This window comes from Capricornis sumatraensis, chromosome 6, assembly GCF_032405125.1.
Source record: "Capricornis sumatraensis isolate serow.1 chromosome 6, serow.2, whole genome shotgun sequence".
In the NCBI taxonomy this organism is placed as follows: domain Eukaryota; kingdom Metazoa; phylum Chordata; class Mammalia; order Artiodactyla; family Bovidae; genus Capricornis; species Capricornis sumatraensis.
In genome coordinates this window covers 99,279,738-99,292,167 of record NC_091074.1, presented here as the reverse complement: position 1 = coordinate 99,292,167, position 12,430 = coordinate 99,279,738, and the positions used below count along the sequence as shown (strand labels likewise).

The 12,430-nt window shown below is 44.2% G+C and overlaps 1 protein-coding gene across 1 annotated transcript in view; it reads right to left on the bottom strand.

Annotated features, from left to right (window-relative positions):
• TMEFF1 (transmembrane protein with EGF like and two follistatin like domains 1) overlaps window positions 1-12,168 on the bottom strand; it is a 98,304-nt gene extending 86,136 nt beyond the window's left edge. The window contains exon 1 of the mRNA XM_068974269.1: window positions 11,970-12,168. Coding sequence (XP_068830370.1) covers window positions 11,970-12,168 — 199 coding nt within the window. The remainder of the gene's footprint in view (window positions 1-11,969) is intronic.
• Window positions 12,169-12,430: the final 262 nt, after the last annotated feature.

Genomic DNA, 12,430 nt, shown 5'->3' with positions numbered 1-12,430 from the left:
GTCTCGACTCATCTCCCTTTCAATTCCAGACTTTGTTTTCTAAAACCACGATGTGACTCAAATACTTTAAAAGCTTTCCTTTCTCTTCAGAGCAAGTGTCAAACCTTCGGTGCAGCCTTCCAGGCCTTCCTCTAATACAGTGGCAATTGTATTAGACTCATCTCTTGCCTTCATCCCCACAGCCCAGTATCCCCAAATAGTCCCCTTGCCTCCCCATCTTTGTAGCTGGATTCCAGCGCCATTCCAACAGCCTAGAGAACACTCTTTCCAACTCTCCTCAGTTTCTACATTCTTTCAGTCATTAACTCCACAAATAAATATAGGATGGGCACCTAATTTTGTGTCAGATATAGTTCTAGGCACAGATGATACAGCAGTGGACAAAAAAAAAGACAAAATTCCCTGCCCTCATGGATCTACACAGAGTCGTCAGAGAATAACATGTGTAATAGGTCACAGACTTCCCTCATGGCTCAGACAGAATCTGCCTGCAATGCAGGAGACCTGGGTTCTATCCCTGGGTTGGGAAGATCCCCTACAGAAGGGAATGGCTACCCATTCCAGTATTCTTGCCTGGAGAATTCCATGAAGAGAGGAGCCTGGTAGGCTACAATCCACGGGGTCGCACAATGAGTGGGACACAATTGAGCGACTAACACAACTTTTCATATTAGGTCACAGAGAAAAAGGTGCTTTGGAGACAGAAAAAAAAACACAAATGAGGATTCGAGTATGAGTAGGGGAGAAGGGGTGGGAGGCAGAAAAGGTTGCAATTTTAAGGCATCATTTTGAAAGTGAAGTTGAAGATGAGAAGGAGCTAGGGGATAAATAAATGGGACAAGAAGGTTCCAGGCAAAAGGAAGGTCAACAACAAAGGCCTCAGGCAAAAGTTTTGGGGTGACATTCTACTCTGCCCGTAAAGCCCAGTTCGAGAGCCACTAATTCAGGAAAATAGGAATTATTTTTTGATTCCCAGAAATAGGAATTATTCATTCTCTTAACACTGTATCAGTATCTTCCTTAGGGCACACCTCATATAGCAGAAACCTTCACTGATCAATTAATCATAAAAGTCAGGTAGAGCAAGGAATCATTTTCTAAATGACACATACATATTACAACCATTTTAAACTTCAAATGTATAAATGGACATTCATTTCCCCATATATTATAGCATCAAGACCTTTTCTTTGAGTATGGGTCTGCCAAATGCAGCTCTCCACTTCCTTGGATAAACCACAATCATAATCCATTATCTACAATGTCCATTTTCCTCCCTTTCACAGTAGAACAAGACTTTTAAAATATCTGCAAAGTTCTCTAGGAGTAGAATCCTCCCAGATTTGTAAGGTTTCCCCAATCTGTTTTGGCTGAACTGACCACAATTTAATTCATTGAAAGGCAATTCTTTCAGCTTCATGCCTTTATCAAGTCTTTCCAAAGCAATTCATAAAAACAGCTGCTTTTTGCATTCACATTTCATCTATTTGAGTAATATTTATTAATATTTATTTGTCTGTTTTGTTCACTGCTGTATCATCTGTGCCTGTTAATTAATATTTATTATACCACTGGTATAAATAAACTTGAGAACAAACACAACTGATTCTTGGTAAGCAGAGAAATCAAACAATACACAGACAAACCAGAGCAAACTTACCCCTGGAGCATCTGCATGCTGCAGGATTTGGATAAAATCAAGCCCAGCAAAGGATCTGAAGAGAAATTCCTCCAAACAAAATATATAAATAGCCGTTAAGCACACAAAAATGTACTCAATGCCATTAGGGAAACAAATCAAAACCTCACTGATCCCCAACTTCAGTTAGGACTCCAACTAGAACAACTGTAATAAGAAAGATAGTAGTAAGTGCTGGAGAGGATGTGGAGAAATTGGTGTCCTTGTACATTGCTGACGAAAATCTAAACTGGTTGCAGCTGCTTTGGGAACCAGTTTGCCAGTTTCTCAAAACGTTAAACGAGAATTGAAAACACAGGTCCACAAAAAAACTTGTACATGTATGTTCATAGCAGCATTATTCGTAACAGCCAAAATGTGGCAACAGCCCACTGTCCATTAGCTGATGGAAAAGCAAAAAGGTGCCACATATATCCATACTACAGAGTATTACTCAGCATGTATCAGAATAAAGTTCTGATACATGCTATAACATGGATGACCCCTGAAAAAATCATGCTAAGTGAAAGAAGTCAATCACAAAAGGCCACATACTATATGATGCCCTTTATATGCAATGTTCGAAATAGGCAGATCCATAACGTCAAGAAAAAGATTAGTAGTTGTTAAGGGCTGGGGGGAAGGGGGAAGGGGGCGGGGTGAAGAGGAATATGGAATCACTGTTAATAAGTACAGGATTTGGGGGGAGTGAAATGTTCTGGAATTAGATAGTGGTGATGGTTGTATGACTTTGTAATTATACTAAAAATCACTTTAACTGTACACCTTTTAAAAACTCCATTGCTGCTGCTGCTGCTGCTGTCAGCATTCAATAAATGCTTATTATTGAGGGAGTGGGGGAAAGGGGAAGAAAGCCCAGATGTACTAAACAAATTTCCTGCATATATTTTTAAGAGGTTAACCAACCACTTCTTTTGGAACATAAGGCCTTTGAAGGCAGGGATGACCTCTAATATATTTCCCTTAATAGCTAGTATATTAGAACATAGAAAGGCAATGCCAGAGAATGCTCAAACTACACACAATTGCACTCATCTCACACACTAGTAAAGTAATGCTCAAAATTCTCCAAGCCAAGACTTCAGCAATACGTGAACCGTGAACTTCCAGATGTTCAAGCTGGTTTTAGAATGTTCAAGCTGGTTCCTCTGGCAGAGGAACCAGAGATCAAATTGCCAACATCTGCTGGATCATGGAAAAAGCAAGAGAGTTCCAGAAAAACGTCTATTTCTGCTTTACTGACTATGCCAAAGCCTTTGACTGTGTGGATCACAATAAACTGTGGAAAATTCTGAAAGAGATGGGAATACCAGAGCACCTGACCTGCATCTTGAGAAACCTATATGCAGGTCAGGAAGCAACAGTTAGAACTGGACATGGAACAACAGACTGGTTCCAAATAGGAAAAGGAGTACATCAAGGCTCCTGCTTATTTAACTTATATGCAGAGTACATCAAGAGAAATGCTGGGCTGGAAGAAACACAAGCTGGAATCAAGATTGCCAGGAGAAATATCAATAATCTCAGATATGCAGATAACACCACCCTTATGGCAGAAAGTGAAGAGGAACTAAAAAAGCCTCTTGATGAAAGTGAAAGAGGAGACTGAAAAAGTTGGCTTAAAGCTCAACATTCATAAAACGAAGATCATGGCATCCGGTCCCATCACTTCATGGCAAATAGATGGGGAAACAGTGGAAACAACGGCTGACTTTATTTTTCTGGGCTCCAAAATCACTGCAGATGGTGACTGCAGCCATGAAATTAAAAGACACTTACTCCTTGGAAGAAAAGTTATAACCAACCTAGACAGCACAGTAAAAAGCAGAGATGTTACTTTGCCAACAAAGGTCCGTCTAGTCAAGGCTATGGTTTTTCCAGTGGTCATGTATGGATGTGAGAGTTGGACTGTGAAGAAAGCTGAGCACCGAAGAATTGATGCTTTTGAACTGTTGGAGAAGACTCTTGAGAGTATCTTGGACTGCAAGGAGATCCAACCAGTCTATCCTAAAGGAGATCAGTCCCGGGTGTTCATTGGAAGGACTGATCCTGAAACTGAAACTCCAATATTTTGGCCACCTCACGCGAAGTGTTGACTCACTGGAGAAGACCCTGATGCTGGGAGGGATTGGGGGCAGCAGGAGAAGGGGACGACAGAGGATGAGATGGCTGGATGGCATCACCGACTCGATGCATGTGAGTCTGGGTAAACTCCGGGATTTGGTGATGGACAGGGAGGCCTGGCGTGCTGCAATTCATGGGGTCGCAAAGAGTCAGACACGAGTGAGCGACTGAACTGAACTGAACTGAAGCAGGTACTCAATCAAGATTCAACACTCACATATTACATACCAGGGAATTAGAAGTGTCCTGATCAAAATATTATACCAATTACAAAAAATTCACCTTTTATTCCCCAAAATCCTGAATTGCCTCTAACAAGGCACTTACTTCTTATTTGTTTATTTTTGCTTTATTTCCATTACTCTAGGGGATGAATCAAAAAAAATACTGCTGCAATTTATCTCAAAGAGTGTTCTGCCAATGTTTTCCTCTATAAGTATCAAAGTATCTGCTCTTATATTTAGGTCTTTAATCCATGTTTATTTTTGTATATGGTTATTAGAGAATGTTCTAATTTCATTCTTTTATTATTATTTTTTTTTTTTTGCAGCACTGTGTAGCTTGCAGGATCTTAGTTCCCTGACTTGGGATTAAACCTAGGACCTGGCAGTTAAAGCGCTGAGTCCTAACCACTGGACAAACCAGGAAATTCCCTCTAGTTTCATTCTTTTAGATGTAGCTGTCCAGTTTTCCCAGCACCACTTACTGGATGACTGTCTTTTCTCCACTGTATATTCTCACCTCCTTTGTCCTAGATTATTTGACCGTAAGTGTATGGGTTTATTTCTGGGCTTTCTATCCTATCCCATGGATCTGTATGTCTGTTTTTGTGCCAGTAACATACAGTTTTGATTACTGTAGCTTTGTAGTACAGTCTGAAGTCAGGGAGCTGGTTTTCTCCCCACCCCGCCCCAGCCCCAGCCCCAGCCCCAGCCCCAGCCCCACCCCCACCCCCGTTTTTTCTAAACATTGTTTTGGCTATTGGGAGCTTTTTATGTTTCTATACAGATTTGTTTAAACATCTACTTATTTACGTATTTATTTATTTATTTTTGGCCATGCTGGGTTGTCCTTGTAACACTGCTCTTCACTGCTGTGTGCGGGCTTGCTCTAGCTGGGGCGAGCACAAGCTACTCACCGCAGTGGTTCTCCTGTTGTGGTGCACAGGGTCTAAGGTGCAAGGGGCTCAGCTGCCCTGAGGCATGTGAGATTTTAGTTCCCAGACCAGGGATCAAACATGTGTCCCATGCATTGGCAGGCAGAGTCCCAACCACTGGACCACGAGGGAAGTCCTTGCATATAGATTTTTTTAATTTTTGTTCCATTTCTGTGAAAAATACCATTGGTAATTTGACAGCAAATTGCCTTGGGTAGTATGGTCATTTTAACAATATTGATTCTTCCAACCCAAGAACACCATCTATCTTTCCCTTTGTGCCATCTTCAATTTCTTTCATTAGCATCTTAGAGTTTTTGGAATACAGGTCTTTCATCTCCTTAGGTAGATTTATTCCAAGATATTTTTATTCTTTTTGATGTGATGGTAAATGGGATTGTTTCCTTAATTTCTCAATGAGAAATTTCTCTTAATATGAAGTTTATATCATCCATTTATATCATTCTTAACCACACCACAATCCAGAGGATCTGGATTTCTGTGACATTTTAAAAACCTATTTCAAATTCTCCACCTTACATCTCTCACCAGTGCAGCTTGCTGGTCTCTTTAAACGTTTTGCTTTCTCTTTAACCCCATTCCCTAAAATAGCAATGTCTCACATGTTTAGCCTCATTTGTTCTTCTCTAACACCTTAGAGCCAAAAAGCACTGTTATCATTATCTTCACATTACAAATGAAAAAAAAAAGCAGCATGGCTAAGGCCACCTGGTCTCCTGGGCTCAAGGTTAATTTTTCTTCACATAAATCATGTATTTCCAAACATTTTCATCTTTGGATGAACATGAAACCTCTCTGGTAAGGTAGATTTTTAAAAATAATAAGTACAGGGCTTCCCTGGTGGCTCAGTGGTAAAGAATCTGCCTGCTAACACAGGAAACTCAGGTTCAATCCCTGATCCAGGAAGATCCCACACGCTGTGGAGCAAGTAAGCCGTGCAGCACAACTACTGCATTTGTGCTAGACCCAGGGGGCTGCAACTACTGAAGCCTGCACAGCTTAGAGCCTACGCTCTGCAACAAGAGAAGTCACTACAGTAAGAAGCCCGTGTACCACAGCGAGCAACCACAGCTCACCGCAGCTAGAGACAAGCCTGCGCGGCAGCCAAGACCCAGTGCGGCCAAAAATAAAAACAATAAATAAAATTATTAAAAAATAGCAAGCACAAACAACAAGATAACAATCAATAAGAATAAAGTCTAGAACAAGTAGAAAACTTAGACAAGAGAACAACTTTTTTTTTTAAAAAAAAAAAAGGGCTTGTTTTGAACAAGAGATAAACAAAGGGCTCATTGCTTAGCAAAGATGTTGTAACATCAAGAGGCGACAGGGACATCCAGACCCTTTCAGTTTCTTCTCTGCTTTAGTAATCTTCACCAAAGAACAGGACCTCCAAAAACTGGGAAGGCAGACCCTGATAAAATGGAGCTAACATCTAAGGGAAGCAACATGGAAAGCAGACATTAATGGAATAGAGAGCTAGTTCAAAGGAATCTGCTTCTGATCCAAACAAATCACATTCCATAATGCTAAAAAAAACTTTAAGATCTGACTACTGATTATCTAAGCTATCTTGACAAGATGCCAGAAGACCAGAAAGGAAAGAATGCATTCTCAATTTTCAAAAAAGAAAAAACAAACCCAGAAAAAACATCCATAGGTAAAGCTGCCACATATCCACCGAAAAACTCTAGAATGGGTCAATAAGTTTTTTAACACAATGAAAAGAAAAAGCCACCATGGGCTCTCGATTAAGGCAGACTATAGGACATTTGCTTTTTGATATGACTACTAAGAATGGAAAAGGGATGATACAGACATATATATATATACTGATTCTAACAAGACAATCTGACAGAATCTTTTAAATGATAGACTGGTGAACAAATTGGGAAAATGTTAACAGCAGAAGCTCAAAAATCTGTTATATACAACTAGGAAGATACATAGCTGGTTGAACATCCGGCTGATTAATGTATCAACATCAACCAATTTGGAAAGAAGTCTACAGTAAAATATCACAGAGTTCCATACTTTTCCATGATCTAAACAACTTCTATTAATTTAATGAACCCGCAGACTTTCTCCTCACATTTACAAGGGCCACAGGGCTGTGAGTGAGCCAACTCACATAGCCTGACAGAATCAGTTTTCAGAAAGGTCAGAATAGGTTAAAACAATGGTCAAAAACCCAAAATGAAAATTAACAGATAGTCAAGGCCAGTATTTAGATTTTAAAACTCAAACATGTAGAGGAGTAAACCAGTTTATGTGGGAAATGCCTGGGTAATAAAGCTACTAAAAAAAAAAATCAATACACAATCTCAAGCTGCATTAATAGATGCATACATCATGAGAAATGCTGCACTGGATGAAGCACAAGCTGGAATCAAGATTGCTGGGAGAAATATCAATAACCTCAGATATGCAGATGACACCACCCTTATGGCAGAAAGCAAAGAAGAACTAAACAGCCCCTTGATAAAGTGAAAAACCAGAGTGAAAATGTTGGCTTAAAACGCAACATTCAGAAAACTAAGATCATGGAACCTGGTCCCATCACTTCAGTTCAGTCGCTTAGTCGTGTCCAACTCTTTGCAACCCCATGGACTGCAGCATGAGAGGCCTCCCTGTCCATCATCAACTCCCAGAGTTTACTCAAACTCATGTCCACTGAGTCAGTGATGCCATAAAACCATCTCATCCTCTGTTGTCCCCTTCTTCTCCCACCTTCAATCTTTCCCAGCATCAGGGTCTTTTCAAATTAGTCCCTTCTTCACATCAGGTGGCCAAAGTATTGGAGTTTCAGCTTCAGCATCAGGCCTTCAATGAATATTCAGGACTGATTTTCTTTAGAATGGACTGGTTGGATCTCCTTGCTATCCAAGGGGCTCTTAAGAATCTTCTCCAACACCACAGTTCAAAAGCATCAACCCTTCAGCACTCAGCTTTCTTTATAGTCCAACTCTCACATCATACATGACTGCTGGAAAAGCCATAGCTTTACCAACAAAGGTAAAGTAATGTTTCCAATTTTTAGCATGTTGTCTAGGTTGGTCATAACTTTTCCTCCAAGGAGCAAGTGCCTGTTAATTTCATGGCTGCAGTCACCATCTGCAGTGATTTTGGAGCCCAAAAAAATAAAGTCTCTGTTTCCACTGTTTCCCCATCTATTTGCCATGAAGTGATGGGACCAGATGCCACGATCTTAGTTTTCTGAATGTTGAGTTTTAAGCCAACTTTTTCACTTTCCTCTTTCACTTTCATCAAGAGGCTCTTTAGTTCTTTTTCACTTTCTGCCATAAGGGTGGTGTCATCTGTTATCTGAGGTTATTGATATTTCTCTTGGTAATCTTGATTCCAGCTTGTGCTTCATCCAGTCCAGCATTTCTCATGATATACTCTGCACAGAAGTTAAATAAGCAGAGTGACAATATACAGCGTTGACGTATTCCTTTTCCCATTTGGAACCAGTCTGTTTTCCCATGTCCAGTTCTAACTGTTGCTTCTTGACCTGCATACAGATTTCTCGGGAGGCAGGTCAGGTGGTCTGGTATTCCCACTTCTTTTAGAATTTTCCACAGTTTGTTGTGATCCACACAGTCAAAGGCTTTGGCATAGACAATAAAGCAGACGTAGATGTTTTTCTGGAACTCTCTTGCTTTTTCGATGATCCAACGGATACTGGAAATTTGGTCTCTGATTCCTCTGCCTTTTCTAAATCCAGCTTGAACATCTGGAAGTTCAGGGTTCACATACTATTGAAGCCTGGCTTGGAGAATTTTGAGCATTACTTTGCTAGCGTGTGATATGAGTGCAATTGTGCAGTAGTTTGAGTGATAACAGTGACAGACTTTATTTTGGGGGGCTCCAAAATCACTGCAGAGGTGACTGCAGCCATGAAATTAAAAGATACTTGCTCCTTGGAAGAAAAGTTATGACCAATCTAGACAGAATGCTAAAAAACAGACACATTACTTTTCCAACAAAGGTCTATCTTTTCAAAGCTATGGTTTTTTCAGTAATCATGTATGGATGTGAGAGTTGGATTATAAAGAAAGTTGAGTGCCAAAGAATTGATGCTTTTGAATTGTGGTGTTGGAGAAGACTCTTAACAGTCCCTTGAACTGCAAGGAGATCCAACCAGTCCATCCTAAAGAAAATCGGTCCTGAATATTGGAAGGACTGATGCTGAAGCTGAAACTCCAATACTCTGGACACCTGATGTGAAGAAGGGACTCATTTGAAAAGACCCTGATGCTGGAAAAGATTGAAGACTGGAGGACAAGGGGACAACAGAGGATGAGATGGTTGTATAGCATCACCAACTCAAGGGACATGAGTTTGAGTAAACTCTGGGAGTTAGTGATGGACAGGGATGTCCGGCGTGCTGCAGTCCAGAGCTGCAAAGAGTCAAACACGACTGAGCAACTGAACTGAACTGTATGTCTAAACTTGACTTCCCTGGTGGTTCAGTGGGAAAAAAATCCGCCTGCCAATGAAGGAGACACGGGTTTGATCCCTGGGTCAGGAAGATCCCGTAGAGAAGGAAATAGCAACCCACTCCAGTATTCTTGCCTGGGAAATCCCATGGACTGAGGAGCCTGGCAGGCTACAGTCCATGGGGTCGCAAAAGAGACAAGACTGAGCAACTAAATGGCAACAACAAATGTCCAAACTGCAGTACTACAGCTCTCTAATTAATCAACTCTAAAAAATTTATTTTCCATATGAATTACTCCCAGATCTTCATCCTAGGAACAATTAGGACAAGAATCTACAAATACCATTTAGTTAGAACTCTCAGTTTTAGACCCAGAGTTATTCAAGTATATCTTAGCATTAGAAACATTTTATTTAATAAGCTTAATTTACTGGTATACATATCAAAATATCAATATACCCTTTAAATAAGGCTCAGATACTATTAAATCCAAATCCCTTTAACAAGAGTAAATTAAGAAAATTAAGTAACTTGCTCCAAATCATATAGTTGCCTAGCAAGGGCCACAATCCCCAAATCGTTCCTTTTTTCCACACCATGTGGGTTTTCAGCCCTCTATGTCTTTTTTTTAAAACTGGTACTATCCACCAGAGTTAGCAAGCATACCCAGAAAACATCCATCAATACACACTTTATTTTGCTAAGGACAAATTAGCTCAGCAAGAACAAATAACCACAGCACATTATCCCATAAAATATTCTGACATGGTGTGATCACTTACAAGTTTGATAGCCAATATTTGTTACAAAAGGGCATGCTAACATACTAATGACTTTTATTCTTAACCATTAAAGTGTGCTTATGTATTAAAGCATTATCCCATATTCCACTTAACATTAGAAAAATAAAGAAAAAGTTATTACATGGATGGAAAAGCTTTTAATGGACATGCTATTGTTTACTGTGCTCATAACCCCTCCCCCATCATAAAATATGCCATTATGAAAATTACTAAAAGACTTCAGACCTTCAAACCTAAACAGCAAGCCAAAGGTTTTTTTGATTTAGGGTAGCATAAACATCTGTGCTGAGGCCCAGTTGCTCCCTCACTCCCCCAGGAACAATGCCCCTTTCAAGAGACCTTTGGGTACAAAGGTTGTCTGGCAGGCTAACCAAAGGATTCTCTGTGACCTGATGTCCAATCTCTCCTCAGCCCCACCCCCGACCTCCATGCCTCTTCTCCCACCCTTGATTTAAAGAACAAGTGGAAAATGAGAACTAATAGAAGGGCAAGTTAGCCAGGCTGTGGCTTATGATCACCAGCATCTGCCAGGCCAGTTTCAGGAGGACCTACGCACCCCTAAATGAGACCTGGAAGCCTCTCCTTGCCCCAGGGCTCCTCTGGGACCCGTCGTGAAAGGAAGAGGGAACTTTACTGCCAGGATCCCCTCCTCCCCAGTCTCTTCCATTACAGCCCCAGCAAGCTCTTTGTTTGCAACAGCTGTGGGGGGGCAGACGGCCTTGGAGAGAGGGGAGAGGTCACTCCCTTGCTCCCGCGGCTGCCAATCTCCAAGCCCTCCTGCACAACAGCCCAACGCACGCACAGGACCATTCCCTCGGAACCGGTTCCCTCTTCACACACCACCTTAACCCGGGGCACACCTTTCTACACAGAGGTACTCCCGGGGACCCAGTTACCTCTTTCTGTTACCCACATCCTACACAGCATGATGATTCCCTAGCTAACCTCCCTCTGAATCCACACACACGGGGTTTACTCCAGGACCCGCTTCCTTCCTCCTCAATGTATACCCCGGCACATCCCTGAGCCCCTGGCTTCACCCAGCACAACGCATACAACAGAGGGTCACTTCCATGGCCCCAGAGCTTTCCCTGCTCCTATCCACAGACCCGGGGTCACTCTGAGCCCGGAGCGCCCACCTCTCAACCCAAAAGACACACACAGTCACGCTCCATGGCCGATCTGCGACCTCTGGGCCAGCCGCTCCTCTTTCCCACAGGACCCCTTAGAGACCCCAGTGCCCCCGAAGAAGGAACCTCCCCAGCGCACGGTCACTCCCCTGGCCCCTCATCGTCACACAAGCACACAGAAAAGCCCTGCCTGGGGCCGCCCCCCTCCCTCCCCTGAGCCTTCACAACACAAACATGCGCTCCCGCGTGCACACCCACGACCACACCGGGAGCCCCAGCCGGCTGCCTCCCACTTGCCGACCCGGCCTCATCCCTTCCCCACACGCCCGGCCGCCCGCGCCCAGCCACTTGGCACACACGGACGCACGCACGGCCACTCCCCGGCCCCACGCGGGTCCCCAAGCCCGCATCGCGCGCTCGCGCCCCGCCCGGTGCCCTCGCTCACCCTCGGCCCGGCTCCCGGACCCGCACGGCCCGGCTCCCGGACCCGCACGCCCCGGCCTTGCGGGGTCGCGTCGCGGGGACCGGGCGGGAGGAGGCGCGGGGGCGGAAGGAAGGAGGGGCCGCAGAGGCGCGCTCCGGCCGGTCCTACCTGAGCAGTTGATGCTCTTGCCTTTGCCGCCGGGACAGTCTCCGCCGCCGCCGCCGCCGCCGCCACCCGGGGGCTGGTTGGACGCGCGGCTCCCGGGCAGAGAGAAGGCGAAGAGCAGAAGCACCGACGTGTAGCAGCAGTAGGCGAGCGGAGGCGCGGCCGGCAGCCGGAGCGGCGCCTCAGCGGCCACGGCGCCCATGGCTGGCGCCCCTGGACGGCGGGAAGCGCAGGGAGCCGCAGGCCCGGGGCATCCAGCCGCGCGCCGGGAGCCCCGCCGCTGCCTCGGCGCCTCCTAGCAGCCGCGCCGCTGCGCCGGGGAGCGGCCCCTCAGCATCCCCGCCCCACCCGCAGCGCCCGCCAGGCCCGGGCCGGCCGCGCTCGGGACGGAGTCGGAGGGTCGGGGCGAGTGCGCGCGAGCGGGCGAGCCCGCGCGGGGAGACCGATGCCGGGGAACGAGCGGG